The sequence below is a fragment of the Lycium barbarum genome, chromosome 10 (genome assembly GCF_019175385.1).
Source record: "Lycium barbarum isolate Lr01 chromosome 10, ASM1917538v2, whole genome shotgun sequence".
In the NCBI taxonomy this organism is placed as follows: Eukaryota; Viridiplantae; Streptophyta; class Magnoliopsida; order Solanales; family Solanaceae; genus Lycium; species Lycium barbarum.
In genome coordinates, this window is record NC_083346.1 from 77,001,858 (window position 1) to 77,022,610 (window position 20,753).

At 37.3% G+C, this 20,753-nt stretch overlaps 2 protein-coding genes across 2 annotated transcripts; both read right to left on the minus strand.

Annotated features, from left to right (window-relative positions):
- Window positions 1–3,853: 3,853 nt before the first annotated feature.
- On the minus strand, window positions 3,854–5,718 carry LOC132615444 (uncharacterized). The gene is made up of 3 exons (XM_060330052.1): window positions 4,482–5,718; window positions 4,252–4,416; window positions 3,854–4,175 (listed from the first exon to the last, which is right to left on the minus strand). Exons 1-3 carry the CDS (start codon window positions 4,700–4,702, stop codon window positions 4,130–4,132), a joined length of 432 nt encoding a protein of 143 aa, XP_060186035.1. The 5' UTR covers window positions 4,703–5,718; the 3' UTR covers window positions 3,854–4,129.
- Window positions 5,719–9,476: 3,758 nt separating this feature from the next.
- Window positions 9,477–18,230, minus strand: LOC132613062 (uncharacterized). The gene is made up of 3 exons (XM_060327121.1): window positions 17,937–18,230; window positions 10,756–11,303; window positions 9,477–9,696 (listed from the first exon to the last, which is right to left on the minus strand). The coding sequence occupies exons 1-3, from the start codon at window positions 18,228–18,230 to the stop codon at window positions 9,477–9,479; spliced, it is 1,062 nt and encodes a 353-aa protein (XP_060183104.1).
- Between the last annotated feature and the right edge of the window lie 2,523 nt (window positions 18,231–20,753).

Sequence of the window (20,753 nt, forward strand, 5' to 3'; positions counted from 1 at the left end):
ATCTCAAACTTCTTTTGAAAATTCAGACATGAACCAGATAAGAGAGAAAGTCTGATAATATGAATGCACAGTTTGAATTCTATTCAAATGAAACCAAACATGACACTTAGTCCTGCTAATAGCATATGGTATTCCCCTTTTTATTTTAAAACAATCTCAACAGTTTTTTATGGACTTTTATTAACTCCTAATGGACCTTTGGACACCCTATTATCTTATTAGTGATCTTGAATTTCAACTTCATTTTAAACTTCCTTATCCTACTCTAGAACATCACTTTCTTTAAAATTACCCTTTAGTGCACAACATACAACCATTTAGAGTTACTTGACTAACTTAAGCACAATCAAGCAGACCTGGGGAGGCTCAGACCCACACAAGTGCAAGCAAATTTAACTCTAAATGCCTTAGACAATTGTCACAGATTTCTTATAGACATGCCTAGTTCCCCTAACTTCTGTTTTAACCTGATCATGATCCTTCCCAAGTTTTATTCCAGTCATAGCTCATGTCACTTAGTTAACATCAAACAAGTATGCAGGCCCACACAAGAACAAATTCAGGAAAGAGAAAAAAAAACAAAGTCAGATTCTTATGAAACAAAGACAAATGCTTCAAATACTTCTAATAGATATCACAGCCTTTTGATGTTCTACTACATTCAACAGGATTAATGTTAGCTTAAAAGTTCATCAAACTAGTGTCTTGACTTAGGTGACCACATCCTTAACAAAAGTAAGGACCTTCAATATGTAGCAGAATATATAAAATCTATTCCACATATTTAAACAATCATTGCATTATTTAGGCATACACATTCAGTCTACTTTACAAGACCACTTATTAATGTCAGACATGGCTAAAAAATAAAGAGGGACAACCTCCACATCTATATCTTAATCAATGCCTAATTAATACGTAAACTCAACTAAACCACAGGCAAAACATCAACTAATCAACATTAATAAGTTATTGACAATCAGACTAATACTAAACAATACCAAAATAAATAAACAGGATAAAACATTACCTTTATGGTGCAGTGCTGATAAAAAATGAATTTGAAAGCCTTAGGTGCTTCCAAAACACACAACTCAGCCACACAGACTCGAACAAAAGGAAAGAAGTAAAAGTTTTCAACTCATAAAGACCTCATAATAGTGCAGTCTTAAAATTTTACTAGTAGAATCTTAAAAATTCGAGATTTTAGTCCTTTCTTTGAACTTCTCCAATTTTTTATAAATCTGGAAAAAAAACTCTTTTTAATTTTTTGACTTTGAGACTCAAACTTTCTTTCAGAAAAAAAAAACCTTTTTCCAACTTGTTTTTGCAAAGGGGTTGAGGTTCTATTTATAGAACCCCAAAAATCATCCAAACTCCAAAAACCATCGATGTGGGACAAATGTGTTTTCAGAAAAAATAAGCTTTAAGACCATATCTACGCCTCACATGGCCTCTCAAGCATATGGATGGTCAGATCTGAACCTTACTCAGTTTGATCCGACCTTTTCAAACCGAACCAATAAAATTTCAGCAAGGTACAACATCATACAACAAAATTAACCATAATAATCCATTTTTGCCTAAGTAACTTCAAAGAAAAGAAAAAGAATAAAGTTTCTTTGCCGATTCGGGCAAGATTCGAGTAAATACAAACTCGACATTAATTTCTTACACAAAAATGATGTTGCAACACTGCATATATTACACACACACTGTAACCCTTCCATTTTCAGATGAGAGAGAAGAAGATTTTGCAGGCGGCGCTAGGGTTTTTATCAAGAAAGCGGAAGAGAGAGAAAGGGGAGGGGAGGGTTTTTTCTGAAAAAGGGGCAAATGAAAAAGAAAAGAGGGGATATACCCCTTTAATGCTTTGAACGATCTGGGTCGGGTATCAGCCTGGTTTGGATTAGACTCGGTCCAGATTTTAAAGAAAATAAAATAGGCCCTTTTTAATTTGTATACATATATATGTATACCTGGTATATCTGTATGTATACCTAGTATACGTATATATGTAATTAAAGGATTAAAATTAGTAATATCTTAATTATGGATAAATTTAGGACGTATTTATTTATTTAATTCATAAAAATAGTTTTAAAAAATGTGACAAATTATGTCAATGGGCCCAAAATTACGAACAGGGCCCATAATGTATTTTGATTCAACTAATCGTTTCAATTATGGCCAAATTTTGGCCTTAATTGATTTTAATTTAGTTGGTCATTTCAATTATGGCCATATTTGGCCTAATTAGCAGGTTTAAAAATTAAATTGCATTAATGACCTTGATTATTTTAAACCAATGAATTTGGTTATTTCAATCAAGGCCATTAAAAGGCTAATTTTACAAAATTGACCCAATTTCCTTGAACCATGAACTGGTCAAATTAATTGTAGCCATAACAGAATAATTTAAACCTCAATTTGTAATAAGGACTACTCAATTAACTAATTAAAATATTTAGGCTTAAGTAACTAAAACGCCCCCAAACTTGGCACGAATTGCAACTTTCGTCCCTAAACTATTGTTGCACTTCAAGACACCCATAGACTTGGAAAAATGGGTTTTAATTAATCCCCGAGCTGCCATATGGCATAGTGAGTGTCGTCACACGCCAAGAGGCGCGTGAGAGGTGCCACATCATCATAAAAATGGTAACAAATCAAATTTTCACATTTGCCTTTATATTTCTTTGACTTCCAACGGCTAACATCAGCACCTTCTTCTTATTTAACGCCCCCCCCCCCCCCCCCATTAAAATACACCACAACTTGAAATTCAAGCTTTTCGTTCTCCTTATTTTCTAATTGTTAAAGTTTCTCTCTCAATTGTAAGTTTCTCTCTCAATTATACTCATAACTAGAGTTTGTAGATGTGGATTTCTAGCGGTGGTGAGGATTTCATAGTCCGATGACAATCTGGGAAGGAGATTTTAGGGTTGTCAAAATTACAAGGTATGTAATTTTTGTTTTTAGTATCTCAATTTAGTATGATTTTGCTGGGTTTGTTTAATTTAGTCATTGATTTACATCTAATTTTACCGGGTTTGTCACTAATTTTCGTTCACTTTTTATAAGTGAAAGGTCGAAGTTCTTGCAAATTTTTCGATTGGTATGAACCACCATTTCCGGAGCAAGCTAATATTGTTATTTGGGGTTTGTTGAAGAAGAAAAACAAATATGAGCAAGAGTTGAAGTGGTCAAGAACATTGAAGATTTGTCTATGCATTAGTGTCCTATTTAATTTGATGTTTTATCTTGGTTCTGGTAGTAGTACTAATTAGGTTGAAGTGAAGTTTTACTTAGATGATTAACAATGGTTGTGGTACTAATTAGGTTGAAGTGATGTTCTATTTAGATGATTAACAATGTAATCTAATTTTTGTTAGCATATTGAATATGATTATGATGACTTTGTTAAGCAATATGTTATACCATCTGGTTAGTAATGGTTAGCCTATTCAACATGCTAACCAACAACATTTATACCATATGGACACTATCAAAATTTGGGATGAAAAATCTGGACAATAAACATTGACCATTTCAGTGCAAACATGGACAAAACACCAACCAACATTCAATGGAAAATCTGGACAGAAAATAGCAACTACCATTCAATGCAAATCTGGAAAATTAGCATTGACCATTTCAATGAAAACCTGAACAAAACACCAACTAACATTCAATGCAAAATATGGACAATAAACCAGTAACCAGTACCATTTCACGTCAAAATCTGGTCAGAAATATCAACTACCATTCAATGAAAATCTGGACAATAAACCAATACCATTTAATACCAAATCAAGGTCATTGTCATATGTAAAATAACTGGACAGTAGCACTAACTGTCAACAAAAACTACCAAGCTACATTGTTTGCTTACATATCCAAGTTTCACCAAAGATAGCTAGCTTAAACATAGAAATATCATACTACTTCTTCATTGGAGATTTTTTTTTTCTTGATCTTGTTTGAACTCTGAGAGCCTTTGATCTTGTTTGGATTCTATGATTAGCACTTTGCACTTGGAGCTGTGTTTGTGTAACTGCTTTTGTTCCTTTCCACTCCAATCCTTTGATGGGTTTGTATCTAATATCACCTGTGACCAAGGCTGAATTCATTGCCTTAGGCGTGGACACCAACATGCTGCTAGGCATTCCTTGCTGCAATTTAAATTGGTTAGTGTCATAAAGTGGCCAAAAATAATAACAGTAACTTAGGTGATTGAGAAACACTTACATTAACACATTTGTATCCAGACTCAGACATAAATACACCCTGTCCAACAACTCCTGGCTTCTTATACTTAGTCCTGCCCCCTGCCATGCTTGTAGATGCATCTTGAGTGCCATGAACACTACTTTTTCTTGTACTTCCAGTTGATGACTGCTGGGAAGCATTAACCTAATAGATAACAAGTTAATATTTGACTAATTAATGGTAAGTAAAGCAATGTATATTACAGTTACCTTTGTAGTTGATTTAGGCCTTGGAGGGACTGGTGGCTTTGTGTATTTCCTCTTGGAAGTTGCTGGTGCAGTTGGTGGAGCAATTGGTGGAGCAGTTGGTGGAGCAGTTGCTGGTGTAGTTGGAGAAGCAGTTGCTCGTGCATTTGGTGATCTTGTTGATCCTGCTGCTGTTGGTGCATCGGCTTGTGGTGGCTTTTAGTATTTCCTCTTGGAAGTTGCATCAGCAGTTGGTGGCCTTGAGTATTTTCTCTTAGAAGTTGCTGATGCAGTTGGTGGCCTTGAGTATTTCCTCCTAGAAGGGGCAGAAGTTGTTGCTGATGTAGTTGGAGGCCTTGAAGCACAACTTCTTATGTTATATGTACTAGACTTGCAACCAGAGTATGTCATGGCTATCCCTTTTTTTGTCAACTTTCCAGCCCTTCGCACTTCTGCTATCTTCTTTCTTCTGCACCTTCTTGGCCTGCTAGGCATTTTTTTTTTACTTCTGGAGGCTCTATCTTTGGGTTTGTACTGTTTGGCCACATAATCATGCTTGGAACAGGTTGTATGAAGTGAGAATAAGTCCTTAAATAGGTCTCTTGTCTGTACCAATGTACAATATTCTCACTTGGATCAATTCTCCTATAGTGCATAGCTGCTATGGTATGTGCACAGGGGATACCTTTTAGTTGCCATGACCTGCAGCTGCAATATTTCCTTGCCAGTTGAACAATATGAGTACCTAACCCCTCTTTGATTTCAAAGCCACAGTCTCCATTCTAGTGAAGTGTACAGTTCATTGACCTCTCAACATTAGCATTGAACACTTTCAATGCCACTGGTGATATCCCATCAACCCAAGTTTCAGAAAATGCCCTTATCTTAGTTATCCTATTCATCACCTTGATTCTAATTTCTTCTAACATTGACACAATTGTCCCGTGTCTAGCTGACAGTATCCAAGCATTAAAAGATTCTGACATATTGTTGTCCACACTATCACATTTTGAAAATTCTTTCAAATACACTTTGCACCACCTTTCTTTGTTGTATGAAATAAGGTCTTCAACAATACCCCTACCCAACTAATCTAACTCATTCAGCCTGTTTTTCAGTTCTGCCTCAAATGTTAACCTAACACACTTCCAGAATTTTTTCCTCCTCTCAATACCTCTCCAATTTTGGGCCCAGTTAGACAGAATGTGTCTAGCACACGTTCTGTGCTAAAAAGCAGGAAATACTTCTTCAGCAGCACAAACCAAACCCTATAAAAACATAGCAGAATCATAAAATAGAACATAATGCCTAAACAGAAAACAAATAATGAAAAAAGGTACCTTTTGCATGTCACTAATTATAGTGACCTCAGTCCCATCTCCAAGTTGCAAGTCATCCTGGAGGATTCTCATAAACCATCTCCATGTATCCTTTGTCTCAGTTCCAATAACAGCCCATACTATTGGAAACATTTGATTGTTTCCATCTTTAGGAACTGTTACAAGTAACTAGCCCTTGCAAATACCCTTCAGAAAACAACCATCTAGGCCTATATACCTCATACAACCTCCCATGAACCCCAATTTCATTGCAACGAAACAAATATAGAAAATTTTGAATTCTTTCTTACCATCTTCCTTGTCTATTATATTCACAACACATGTGCTGCCAAGATTAGTTTGTAGCAGCACATTCCTGTAGTTAAAGAGTCTACTAAACTTAGCGATACAGCAATATGATCTCCTATGACTTCTCTCAAAACAATCTTCCTTGTTTTCAAACAGACAGATTTCCCAACATATATACCAAAATATTTCCTAACCAAGTCTTGTATTTCCCACCCTTTAATTCTAGGTTGGGAAATGATTCTCTCCTTATAATGCTTAGACAGAAATTTAGAATTGTAAAGGAAGTTGATGTTGGTCCTATGGCATTTGTGTCTAGGATTGTAGGTCTTGACTGTGAAGTTTGTACTCCTACTTTCCTTGCTAGCATATATCTTCCAAGGAAAACCTTCTTTGCACTTCACCCTAACCCTTCTTGTGTCATTCCTCTTCTTGTCCAGCTGGACACCTTTCTTCAGAGCATATTTGGTCAAAGCTTCTCTGAATTCTGACATTTTGAAATACTAGACCAACCTGCCAAATGACTTTCTCACAATCTGGACCATACACAACCCTATTTGTCTTTCTTCTTGCCCTCAATTCAGTCCCTCCTTCAACTTGTTCATCATCACTAGCATCTTTACCCTCAGATTCAGAAGCAAAATTATCTACATCTGATGAGTCATAATATGGCTCATCATCATCACCTCCCAAATAACCCCTTAGACTTGTTCTTACTCTATCAATGTCTTCATAACCTTCATCCACTCCAGTATCACCTAAAAACCCATCTGGTCTATCCTTAGCAGCCCTAGTAGCTTTGTTTGTTTTGTATTCTCTTAAATCTTCTCTCACCACCCTAAGTTCTTCATGAACATTATTCCCATAATTATCAGACAGTTCAGAATAAGACCCATTTACTGCATCTTCTTCCTCAGAATTGTCTACATCACCAGTGGGATTCTCAACAGCAAAATCAGAAATAGCAAAAGCACCACTAGTATTTGCTTCAGCCCCTTCAACACAGTTTGGAGAAGAAGGATTTTCTAGATCTAGACTTGTAGTTGGTGTTATATTAACTAATGGTGGTTAGGGAATAAATAAACTGGCAGATTCCCTATCCCCACTTGGCTTTGATAAATTATCACCAGCCCCACCAATCACATGCTGGCTGACAGACCCCACATCCTCAAAAGAAGAGTCATTGCACACATAAATTTCAATTGTATCCCCATCATTCAATATTACTCCTAGGTCTAATAAATCCCTGTCTGATGTTAATTTTACCCAAGCACCCCCCTTAGGTGCAATATAAGTGGTCCCTAAATTAATCACCCCAAATTCTTTAGCAAGATTTACTAGCTCAGGCATAGACAAATGATCAAAATCAATGTTAAAATAATGTTTTGTCTTACAAGTAGGCCCCACTTCACTCACCAATATACCACCCATTTTTCATCTAAAATGAAAGTACTTAGTAGCCATTCCTCAACTTAATGAGGTTTTAACAGTTCAAAAACTCAGTCAAACAATGAATTACATCTATAACTTATACTAATTACCATAAACATTAGGCTAGCCTAAACATTAACAATAAATCACAGAAAATGAAAAGTAAGAAAAAACAGCAAAAAAAAAAAAAAAAACATGCTTGCATACAGAAAAAGACATCACCTTTACATAGAATAATCCTTCACCTAACTTCAATATAACCAAAACACCCTAAAATTTTCAATTATTACAGAAAAATCTAAACATACAAATCAAAAAAGCCCTAAAAGATTTATGTTTTTACAAGAATACATAAGCTTGTGCTATCATAGGATAAATAAAATAAAAATAAAAAAGCCCCTAATTTTCAGGTAATTAAAAATATACCAAAAGACATGCATGCACAAAATCAAGTCTTTAACAATGAATTTCAGTAGCCATAAACTCATGTTCTTTATAACTAGAAGCATTATCAAGCATTTTAGAAGACAAACATGTTTGAAGAAACCTTAATCGGAACCCTAATAGACTTTAAGAAACCCTAATCGAAAAACAGAGGTTGAAATCACTAACCTTTGAAGAAGACAACTGAAACCACGATCGATCAGAGCAGATAAAATGATTGACCAAAAGAAACCCACCAAAACAGCTGCAACGAACACTAATCGATAAACTTAAACCCACCCACCCACACTTAATATACCCAAGAATCGACAGAATGTGACCCTAACAACTAGTGTTTAGCGAGATTTGTTGACTAGAACCCTAAAATTTCCATAGAAATCACAGGGAGACGGAGAGTTTTTTAGTGTGTTGGTTCAAATGGAGGCTTCTAGAGACTGAAAGGGGGTTTAATTAAACGTGGGTCGGGTCGGGTAGGGTCGGTTCTGGTTATTTACCCGGTTCTAGTTACCATTTATTATGTGGCATAAATATATTACACGTGGATGGCCACCTATGCGTTTTAATCTAGCTGGACCCGCAGTGACTACACTCACTCCGGGTCATGAGCTCGGGGATTAATTAAAACCCATTTTTCCAAGTCTAGGGGTGTCTTGAAGTACAACAATAGTTTGGGGACGAAAGTTACAATTCGTGCCAAGTTCGGGGGCGTTTTAGTTACTTAAGCCAAATATTTATAGATAATTATACATTAATTTGACATAACACACAATCGTGCAAAAAATTAAAGATTAAAGGGTGAAATGGTCAATTATTTAAATTACTCAAAATCCATGGATTAAAGGGAATAAAGTATTTACTAATTTTGACAATTTTAATAATTAAATAATTATTATTATTTTAAAACAAAAATTCCCTTTTGTCTTGATTAAATCAAATAAGTACCTTATAAATATTATAAAATGCCAATTAATTTCTAAACAACTTTGTGATGTCATAAAAACCTTTCATCAATTTAAAAAAGCAGAATATTACTCTGATCAAATTATTTAAACCCTTTAAGGTGCATAGATTATTTTATTTATTTATCAGGGACTCTGAGTAATTAAAATAAACTATGGAAGGTCAAAAATTAGGTGTCAACAACTGCCCCTTCAGTGTTCGGGGATGGTGGGACCTTCCCTGAGTAACGAAATTTGAGTAACCCTAATGTTTTACTGACCCGACCCATTTCACCTTTTATCTTTTCATGCAACTTTCACATATGTGGCCGGACCCTAGTCTCTGGGTTTCTTACATATCTCAGGTTACATGAGAACCCAGGCCACTTGTAGTTCGACTCAACCAAAGACTTTTAAGTGATTTAGAAGGAAAATCCTGAAATCCTCAGTGTTGTGACTGGGGTTTTTTCAGATGACTGTTAGAATGTGACCGGATCTCTAGTCTTGAGTTCGCCTACATGTCCCTGGCCTCTGGAAGTCAGGTCACATGTAGTTCGACTTATTGGAGAAGAATATGTCCCTTATGCAGGCACACCCTCAGATATGGTCACCAATTGTGACCCTCTTGGTCTGATACATATTCGATTTCCACTCTTTGCATGACCCTCTTGGTCAGGTTTGTATTTACGCTCATTTGCTCTATGGCCCTTTTGGTCTCTCTCCACCGGGATGGGTTTGCTTTCCGCCTTGGCTATGAGTAAACCAGTTGGTGGTGTATCCGCTGTCCTGTAAAAGAGAAGCCTGCATCCACAAAAAAATTGTGAGTTTCCTAGAAAGCCGATTAGCGTTGTTGTCTGCTCGTCTGGTGTCTTCTCTTGATGCACTTTTGAACCCTCTTGGAATCAGTATTTCAAGAGAGGTTTCTAGGACGTAATTATACTATATATATATATATATATATATATATATATATATATATTTTTTTTTGAAAATTCAGAATAAAAATTTATAAAACGCATGTTATTTTTTCTTAAAGTAAATGATTGTATCATTTTAACCGTCATGACGTTCATTTTCTTCGAACGAGGTTCTCTGGTTACTCCCAGAGGTGTGTATGTTGACTTTCGTACTGGTAGAATTTTTGAGATCTTTCATAAATTCTGCCCCTGTTTCAGCACTTGTTCTAAGTGACCCTTGTGTTGTCTTGCTACGCAGGAAATTTTTAAGGTCCCCTAAAACATTTTGCCCCAGTGTATTTCTTTGCTCTGTCTGTTTCTTTGTCGACTGTTCCTGTAGAGTTGATGTTGTCTTGTTCTTGTACTGACCCTTATAAGCTTGATCTTGTTGACTTTCCCACCTTATTGTCTCTGTGGTTTCCTAGGGGTTTCTTGGTTTTTCTTTTGTGTCGACTGAGCTTGAGAGCGCCTACGTATCCTGTCATAGGAGGAATTCAGTTCGAATGTAGTTCGGAGTAAAGTAATTGAGTTTTGGTTTCACTAATAAAGCGACCGACTCCAGTATGGACTGCATACGTATCCCATCATGGGGAATTCAGGTCATTGCATAGTTCATTATATAGATGATTTGTTTTTCTCCTATTCTAGTACAATTACAAGAAAAAGGTACGATTACAAGCAAATGAAATCCTAAACGTAGTATCTCTTGAGCGCGTCTGCATTGATGGCCTTGGGCCACTCTTGTCCGTCCATCTCGGCTAAGACTACAGTTCCTCCTGAATGTACTTTCCTAACCATGTGTGGTCCTTTCCAGTTTGGTGCCAATTTCCCTTTGTATTCCTCTTGGTGAGGGAAAACTCGCTTGAGTACTAGTTGTCCGATCTGGAAGAATCAGGTTCAGAACCGTTTGCTGAAGGCTCGAGACATCCTTTCTCTGTATAACTGTTCATGGCATACTGCCACTATTCTCTCTTCCTCTATCATGGCCAGTTGTTCATAACGATTTCTAACCCATTCTGCATCTTTCAGCTCTGCCTCTTGGATGATCCTGAGTGAAGGGATTTCCACTTCTGCGGGTATGACTGCTTTTGTACCGTAGATAAGGAGGTACGGTGTTTCCCCGGTGGAAGTTCGGGTTTTTATTATGTATCCCAATAGAGCGTAAGGCAACTGCTCGTGCCAATTCTCGTAGTTGTCGACCATCTTTCTCAAGATTCTTTTGATATTCTTATTGGCAGCCTCTACGGCCCCATTCATCTGTGGCCGATAGGCAGTAGAGTTCATGTGAGTGATTTTGAATTGCTCACAGATATCTTTAATCAAATTTCTGTTCAGGTTGGCACCATTGTCTGTGATGATGGATTCCGGGACACCAAAACGACATATGAGATTGTTTTTGACGAAGTCGGCCACGATTTTCTTGGTCACTGACTTGTGGGAAGTTGCTTCCACCTATTTAGTGAAGTAATCTATGGTGACTAAGATGAAGCGATGTCCATTGGAGGCCGGAGGCTCGATGGGTCCTATGACGTCCATTCCCCATGCCACGAAAGGCCAGGGGCGAGCTCATTACATGTAATTCCGTCGGGGGGACCTTGATGAGATCCCCGTGTATCTGACACTGATGGCACTTATGCATGAATTTATAGAAGTCATGTTCCATGCTCATCCAATAATATCCCATCCTCAAGATTTTCTTAGCAAGTGTTGACACCCAATTTTCACCGCGTAAGACATATATTTTAAATTTTCATATTTCCCGAGTCCAAGACGGAGTAAGGATGCCCTTTAAAAAATTAAAGTTTAAAAATCTCAAACAATTGCAAAAATTGGTGTTTAATTATTATTTGTGTAAAATTAACAATTACAAGAAATTACGAGTTATCTACTTTTACAAATTTGATTTAAAGAAGATATACATTTCGTTCCGTCCAACTCGAGAAAATTATTAATTTAAAACAACGTATGAATTACGACACTTTTGACTGCATTTTTAAAATATTGCTCGGAACTATGTCAATATTGGGCTCGTGTTGAAGCTCATATTTTAAAACGACATGTTATGAACTTTATATTTATATATACGAACTTACGTGTTAAGTTTTATACAAATACATCGTTTTATGAAATTGTACATGTTTATTTAACTTGTGTACAAGGGATCTTTAAATCATGTTTTGAAACTCAAGGGTTATTTTTTAAAAAACTTGTTAAATAAGTTAAAAAGGGGAGGGTATATATTGGATAAAGGACCAAAGTTGCAATTGAGCAACTTTGGTCCCATTTTTTTCCCGTTTGCGTATCTCTCCATCTCTAATCCCTTTCAATGGTGATTCTAGGGATTTCTTTTTGCGATCTTTGCCATGGCCATTTCATGGCTGCTTTCGGGTAAATCCTTGAGAGGTTTTGCTCCCCTTGTCTTCCTAACACTAATGGAAGGTTTATTTATAAGTTTTAATTATGTTTTCATGTTCGATTCAAAATGTTAATTTGGGAATTTACTCTTGTTTTCTCCGTGTCATAGGAGCCATGGACAGGGGCCTTTGAGCCTGCTATTATCTTGGCACTATGACATACAAATGGAGAGAATTAAAAGGGGGAAATCCCAAGAGATCCGAATCGGTTAGGGAATTTTGGGGAATTCTATCCTTTAATGTACTATGTGAACATTGTGTTGTACTAATTTTGGTTGCTTGTGTGACTCACTGTGCTATCTTAGTATTCCCTATTTTTGCTTAATTTTATTAGGATTTTTAGGGTGTAATCCATCAGATTTTTTGTTTTGTTGTGTGATTTGTACAAATTATGATAGGTTATAGTACTATTGGTACAAATTTATTGAGAAATTGGTTTGTCTTCTATTGAATTTGAATTTGTTTGATTTATGGTTTGAGAATGAGGAGGAAATTCGGTTGAACTTTAGGTTTTACCTCTTTTGTCCCTAAGCCCTACTCCTGTTACTATATATAGAATGTCATATGACCTTTGAAGGGATCCGAAATTTTTCTTTCTAAAAAACCCTTGAGTATCAAGAATCTTAGAAAGTTTTAAATATTCCTCTCCATATATCTGAAAATATTACTACTATACTAGATAAGAATGCTATAAAAAGACTTACACTACTTTTGGAATAAAGATTTATTACCCAAAAAATACAAAAGCAAGGATGTTAAAAGGTTTCTTTGGCTGTTGGCATTGAAGTGTCGATCCAATCCCCACCTTTGATCTTTAGGTTGCCCCTAAAAAAGGTAACAACTTGTCTCAACTTCATTTACCTTATTTATTTTCTTGAGAGGCTCTTTTTGTATAGATGTTTGTTCAAATTTCTTAAAATGCTTTCTTATATTGATTATTGTTTACATGATCTGTTTTGATATCCTGATGTTGCTATTGTGGATTTGTATTAGTTTAAGCTAAGTGAAACTGCTTAAAAGGTTTTTTTTTTTTGTATCGATCATTACTCATAGGACATTTTTTATGTGTTGTGATACTACTATTCTAGTCTCTGCATTAGCTTAAGTTGAGAATGTGCTTAAAATGTTTTAAAAAATAAAGAAAGAGGAATATTTTTTACTATAAATTATTGTTCCATTGGTTCTGTTTGGTTTTGGATAGTTAAGTTACAAATCTTAAAACTCATGTATTAGTTAAGTGTAAAGTTGTATGAGCAGTTCTTGAAGCATAAATGGTTTGAAAGAAGAGATAAATACATATTTTCAAACTAAATCTATTGCTTTGCCTAGTCTGAAAATGATCTAACTTTTGTTGTTCTAAAAAAATTAAAGGCCTGTTCAGTGCTCTGTTTGGTGACATTTCCTAAATAAGGTGTTCAAGTAGCAAAGAAAGGGGTATGGCTGGCCACTGTTTGTGATATCTAGTTGTTATGGCTCTGTTTAGGGTTGCAATCATAAAAAAGATACTTCATCACTGAATGACTTATTAATGGAGTGTTAAGATAGATTAAAGGGTAAAAAATGAAAAGGAACCTACCTACTTGCTTTTAGTCATTTATATAGGTTTCTAAGTTAACAAAATGAGTAGAAATAGGAAAAGCAATAGGTGATGTGGCCATTGGAACCCCTTTATTTGGTGTCTTGTGAGAAACTGCTACGGCTGCTTCACTTTGTAATCTCTGTGCATATATATATATATTTCTTCACATAGCCCTACCATGAATGACATGAACCCTTTTGCTTAGCTTAAGTGACATGTGATCCATCCTTATCTGATCTTGCAAAAGTAAATATTTCCTGCCCATGAATATGTGTAAACTGTTAAGTTAAAGAATGAACATTGAAAAATTATGATAATATGAGTTGACTTACCCACCTGAGTGCTTGAAAGGTAAAACCAACATCTGCCTATTTGTTTTTAATCCCCCTAAGGTGTCTAAAATGTGAATAGCCCGACTCAGAGTAGAAACTGAGTTTGAAATGACACTTAGCTGTTCTTAAAAGTCCTTTCAATTGACTCATTAGAGCAGTTTAGATTTTGACTGTGTGAGCTTGTGTGGATCAGATTCTTGTGTTCTTCCCCGGATTCAAACTACTTGATTTCAACCTATCTTGCCATTTGGAAATGTTTGCCCATGTTCAATTAGTGGGAAACTAGTGATGAGGTGTTTGTAGTTTTCCTTTCTTCTAAAAAGAAACTGTCATGTGCTCAAAGGTGTTCAATACATACTTGACTTAAATAGGTTCCATACCTAGTTTGCTTAATCACTATTTCGAATCACATAACGTTGTCCCTTTTATGTGCTATCAGTGTTGTTTTAACAAAACAAAATGAGGTATGTGTTTGCTTGTTCTTCTAGTATGCCTAGGATGACTTTTTTTGCTGACCTCTAGCTAAGATATTTGCCAAAGCTATTCAAGATCTCTTTAAACTTTTCTACGCGCCAAAGCTATCTTATGGTCTGTCAAAATCCCTTTTGAACTTGCATAGACTCTATTTTGGAAAACATGTAACAACAGTTGGAACTTAGGAACTAGCCTCATGTCCCTATTTATACCACTAGAGGCCCCCCTATGCTGTTGAAACCTTGTTCAAACCTTTGTAGAGATTTCTATCAGCTTTAGTGCACTTGTTCTTGATTATGATTATTTGAACTCTGTTGAATCTTCAGAATTCCTCTAGCTTAGAGTGAACCTCTATGATCCCATTTTTCCTGGACTCTTCCTCTGTAGTAATTGTTAGTTTACTTGACTATTCTACTTGTCCCCTCCTCCCCCCCCCCCCCCCCCAATATGCACATACGGACTACTAGTTGCCAAGTAGACTTCACAAAAGACATAAGGCTAGTATCCCTATGCTCATTTGCCCATTCTAGTATTTTTGCTTGCTGAGCATGATCTTTTTGCGTTTTAACTTGCAGCTTTATTTTTTACCATTTAAATTTGTTCAATGCAAAATTAAGCTAGAATTGACTTGAAATCCTAGTTTGTTGTTGTCTTCTGGTCAGTGGCCAATAGGCTGTAAAACTTTGCATTCTTTTGCAGCCCTTAAACATGTGTTGTTGTGTTCTCCTTTACCCCCCCCCCCCCTAATTTATCAGTAATTGTTTGACCTATCATCCAAAAGTTTGTCATGTTGCCTTGCATTGCCAAAACCTTCACATTACCTAAAGGCTGCTTGATTTCTTTGTTCTGACATTAGTTGAATCTTTTCTATGACTTCTTTTGCCTCATGTGTGTTAAGATTTGGAAGTAAAGTTGAATGTTGTAGAATCTTTACTTGTTAGCCTTGATTGAAGTTAAGTGTTTGGCCTTTAAAAGGTGTAGAATCTCTCTTAAAAGCCTTGAAATTTTTGAATAAGCTGAATGTGGTAAGCTAGAGCATATATATGACTAGTTTATCAGAAGGGTATGTCCTTTAAAAGCTTTATTCTTCAATGGTATACTAATGGTATATCAGGTATACCATAGTTTGACTCTTTGAAAATTTGAGATGGAGTCCAAATAGTATATCACTGGTATATCGCGTATAGAACTCATGACACTTAGAAAACTTTGAGATATAATCAGAGTTGGGTTGGTTGCTTGGGCCTGTCAGTTGTGATTTTCATCCCTGAATCATTATCGGTATCTTGGGCCTCTTTTTTTCGCGTTATTTTGTGATTGTCTTGACTTGTGTTTATACGAGTTTAGCCCAACCAAGTTGTAATTCATCTTAGCATTATCATAATTGTCATAGCCTTTCAATTTTGTACTTAATTTAATTTGTGGGCATATACTAATGTACTGTATACTCGTTTGCATCCTTGTCCACCCCAAAACCTTTGGTGGGCCCCCACGAGGCCCACTAACGTATCTAGATCTAGTCGAATAAATTCGGAGCAAAATGGAGCATACGTATGGACTTAGGGACCAACTTGCATAAATCCTTCGTTTGGGCTTGGTCGGCCCAAAATCCTTACTCTCTACTTTATGCAATTTTTGCATTTGTGCCTTTAAATTCATTATGTTGGAACCCTTATATGATTGTCATACAATTTAGAGTAGCTAAAATTAATTTCTTCTACTAAATTCAAATTCGTGTGGAAAATCGAAAAAACGAACCGAGAAACTGTTTTGGACTCGGAACGCTAGACTTGGGAAAATTACTGGACTGAATTGATATTATTGAAACTTTGGAGGATTGCACTGCCTGCGACCGTTTTAGACTGTTTTAAAACTTATGGACTGATTATTGGACGTTCAGAACTCACGTAAATATGTATAAAAATGGATTAAAATTTGGCTAAATAAAGAATATAATTGATAGGTTAATAAATAACATGGTATAACCAATTATGGTATATATATATAGTATGATAGTATATTAAAACTATTTTCATAACTTAAAACACTTTTTTCCAAAAAAAAAAACTTTTTGGGTGGACTTACGTGGAGTCCTACCTAAGCTAAGAGCCTTCGGGTATTAGCTTAGGTGTTCAAGTCCGACACCCACGTTCAATTTTGAGCAGAATTATACTTCGACAATTTCTTAACAAATGAATTTCTTGCATGTAAATGACACCCTTTTATTGCGGAAATTTAGACTTAAGCAATTTTTTTCCAAAACAATTTATAATCATAAGGTAAACTATTAGAACCCATAGGTAAACCGCAATTGAGCAGATCTTTAATACTGGGGTGCCTAACACCTTCTCCGGGGGATCACCAGAACCCTTACCCAGACTTTGGTAGATGAGGTTTCTTTTAAATAATAGTTTTAAATGAACCCTTTTTGAACTGGTTTTCCTAATTTCCTAAAAATTAGGTGGCGACTCTGAAATGCATCTTTTAGAGCACCATTAAGTGGTTAGCGGGTTTTTTCGACTTTCCCGGTACGATTCACAACTGTACTTCCCCGGGACACCTCCTTCCTTTTAAGAGGTATGTGTGAGTTAGTTAAACTTATAATTCCCAACTCCCGCTATAGCAAGGACGAATCATTTCATGTGGGGTCCGCAACATTCTACGTGCACCTCTTTTAGCAATTTTGTGGCCTCTTTGGCATCCACACACCTGAGCAACCTGAGGTCAGGGGTCCTTTTGTACAACAATTCCTTGTTTGAGAAGAAACCATTGGCCAATCTCCTGATGGTCTTCTTTTGATTTGCCGAACTCTCTGGGGATACTCCCCTTTTTCCAGGTAGGCCTTAGTGTCGGCATACCATGGTTGGCCATCTGGCTCAGCCTCTACATGGGCCTAGTGAACTTGCTCTTCTCTCAGTGTGATCTCTAGTGGATCAATGTGAGTAATCTCAGGGTGCTCAATCATAGACACTATTATGGCCAGAGCGTATGCGAACTCATTCTGGGCCCTTAGAGTATGCCTGAAGTCAATACTTTTGAATCTTCCACACAATATTTGTACTAGATTCACATATGGGAGTATCTTATCATTTTTGGTCGCCCAATTCCCTTTCACTTGATTTATGAGAAAATCAGAGTCCCCGATTACCAACAACTCCTGTATGTTCATGTCCAATGCCATCCTGAGGCTGAGGATATATGCTTCGTATTCTGCCATGTTATTAGTACATCAGAAGTTGAGTTTCACGACCATCGGATAGTGTTTCCCTGTTTCCGATATCAATACTTCTCCGATGCCCGATCCTTTGTAGTTAACTGCTCCATCGAAGAACAGCCGCCAACCCGAATATGGTTCCACCACATCTTCTTCCATGGCCATCACTTCCTCGTCAGGGAAGAAAGTCCGTAATGGTTTCAGTTCATCATCTATGGGACTTTCCGCCAGCAGATCGGCTAGGGCTTGACCCTTGACTGCCTTTTGTGCTACGCACACGATGTGAAATTCGCTTAGTAGCATTTGCCATTTAGCCAACTTTCCTATGGGCGTTGGTTGCCAGAAAATGTGTCTCAGCGGATTCATTCTGGATATGAGGTGAGTGGTAAACACGAATAGGTAGTGTCTTAGTTTTTGAGTAATCCAAGTCAAAGCACAGTAGGTCTTTTCTACGAGCGCATATCGCGCTTCGCAGGAGGTGAAATTCTTACTCAAATAGAGATGTTATATTCCTTTTTTCCCTCCTCATCGTGCTGGATGAGCATATACCCGAAAGCTTTTTCTGATACCGACAGGTATAATAACAGAGGACTCCCCGGCCTGGGTGGCACCAAGACAGGAGGATTGAAAAGGTATCTCTTGATTCTATCAAATACCTCTTGGCATTCCTCTGTCCAATTTGTGGGAGTGTCCTTCTTGAGCAACTTAAGGATTGGTTCTATAATCACAGTTGACTAGGCTATGAATTGTCCAATGTAGTTCAACCTTCCCAGGAAGCTCATGATTTCTCTCTTGGTTTTGGGAGGTAGTAGCTCCTAAATTGATTTAATCTTGGTAAGGTCTAGTTTAATGCCCCTATGGCTGACTATAAATCCTAGCAATTTACCCGCAGGAACTCCAAACGCGCACTTTGCAAGGTTCAGCTTTAGATTGAATTTGCAAAGTCTGCCGAAGAACATACGTAAATGCACAGTATGCTCTGAGCTTTCTGTTGATTTATTATGACATCATCCACATAGACTTCAATCTCTCGATTTATCATATCATGGAACAAGGTAGTCGAGGATCTCATGTACGTGGTGCCAGCGTTCTTGAGGCCGAACGGCATCATCCGATAATGGTAGACTCCCCAAGGAGTGATGAAAGCTATCTTTTCAGCGTCTTCTTCGCTCATGAATATTTGATGGTACCCGGCAAAGCAATCCACGAATGACTGCAGCTCATGATTGGCGTAGTTGTCTATTAGAATGTGGATGTTTCAGAGTGAAAAGTTGTCTTTTGGACAAGCCTAGTTGAGATCTCGATAGTCCACACAGATTCGAACCTTTCCGTCCTTTTTGGGTACTGGCACTATGTTTCTCCACTTCGTCCTTTATCCTGATACTCATATCAAGCTTAAATGTCCAGGTCTTTTGCTTGACTGGGGCAAAACCCTCTTTGACGGGTAATATATGGGCTATAATATCAATGCTCAACCCTGGCATATCCACGTATGACCAGGCGAAGACATCAACATATTCCTTTAACAGAGCTACGAGCTCTTCTTTTTATGGAACTTCCAGGTGAGCGCTGATTCGTGTCTCCTTGACATCCTCTTCGTCACCGAGGTTGATCACCTCAGCTTCCTTGTACAGGGATTCATCCTCTTCGTCACAGGGATTCATCGTACTCATCGTATTCTTGTTGACTATTTTTCTCGTTCGTTTCACGACACGTCATGACATTTTCGGTTGTTTTATTACGGTTAATACTAAAAAGGCGAGGCAAAGTAAAGTTAGGTTTACTATTACCTGTTACGCGTAGTTAGTTAGAAAAAATCTTTATTATTGTTGTATGATAAAGATAGCAGTTTTACGTAGATCGAGGCTTTTCATTAATTCAAGAACAATTGACTACAACTGTGGTCCTGGTTCGAAACAACATTGGACCATTTCCATTTTTAAACATTATGAAGTAATTTAGAAAAGGCGATCGTTAGGGCCTCAGCCTATGTCGCTGCTTTTTATCAAAAGGTTTTAAGGAAAATCCATCTCTCTATCGAAGAGCCAAGAGGGGGGTGGATGTCCAATTGTTCAGGTGCTCTCCTGGCCTCAGACTGCGTATGTTGGGTGTCTCCTGAATTTCTTCAACGACCGCGTAGCATCCCTCTTCTTGGAACAGCGACTCGAGACTCCCATCAGTTTTCTCTTCATTCAGCATCGGCATCTTTTTGGGGAATGACTGGTACAGACCCGGAATTGGATGAAGTAAGTTCCTTATTCTGGGCTCTCTCTTTATTACCCTTGTGAGCTCGTCTTCGCTAGGCATATACCCTAGACCGAAGTGGTAATTTTCTTTTGGGATTGGAACAGGCTCTGTTATCCCTTTGAGGTCCCTTCCTAGACCCTTTCCTGTTTTGACACTCCTCAGCATGGCGGAGGCAATCATTCTATAGACTGCTGGCATGGGTTTATCAACCTCTTTCTCTGCATGAATGGCCCAACATATTCCACTACATGAAATTTTGGTAAGTGAGGGCTCCCTTCGATTATAGGAACAATGTTATAAGGATACTTCTGAATATCCTTCTCAGCTGCCACCATAATTTCCCGTCCTTTCCATTCAAATGTTATGGCCTGGTGCAGAGTTGATGGGATTGCACTAGCAGAGTGTATCCAAGGTCTTCCCAAGAGAATATTGTAGTTGGCGGTGATTGCCATGACCTGAAAGTCTGCAGTGAAAGAAGCAGGTCCAACTTGGATCTGTAAGTGCACTTCTCTCAGGGAGTTACTTTGGTACACATCAAATCCCCTGATGTTTGTCCCGCTCTGATAGATTTTGCTCATATCGTAGCAGAGCTGTGTTAATGTGGTGATGGGGTAGATATTGAGGCCTGATCCATTGTCCACA

What these genes read in the sequence shown, in the direction of transcription:
- LOC132615444 (XM_060330052.1), bottom strand. Translation starts at nt 4,702, where the DNA reads ATGCAACTTCCAAGAGGAAATACTAAAAGCCACCACAAGCCGATGCAC. An exon ending in GGCCTAAATCAACTACAAAG is followed by an intron (nt 4,417 to 4,481) that starts GTAACTGTAATA and finishes GTTATCTATTAG; the next exon opens with GTTAATGCTTCCCAGCAGTC. An exon ending in CTGGATACAAATGTGTTAAT is followed by an intron (nt 4,176 to 4,251) that starts GTAAGTGTTTCT and finishes TTTAAATTGCAG; the next exon opens with CAAGGAATGCCTAGCAGCAT.
- LOC132613062 (XM_060327121.1), bottom strand. Translation starts at nt 18,230, where the DNA reads ATGAATCCGCTGAGACACATTTTCTGGCAACCAACGCCCATAGGAAAG. An exon ending in AAGGATCGGGCATCGGAGAA is followed by an intron (nt 11,304 to 17,936) that starts GTATTGATATCG and finishes TTCACTAAATAG; the next exon opens with GTGGAAGCAACTTCCCACAA. An exon ending in TCTCGAGCCTTCAGCAAACG is followed by an intron (nt 9,697 to 10,755) that starts GTTCTGAACCTG and finishes TTGTGGATGCAG; the next exon opens with GCTTCTCTTTTACAGGACAG.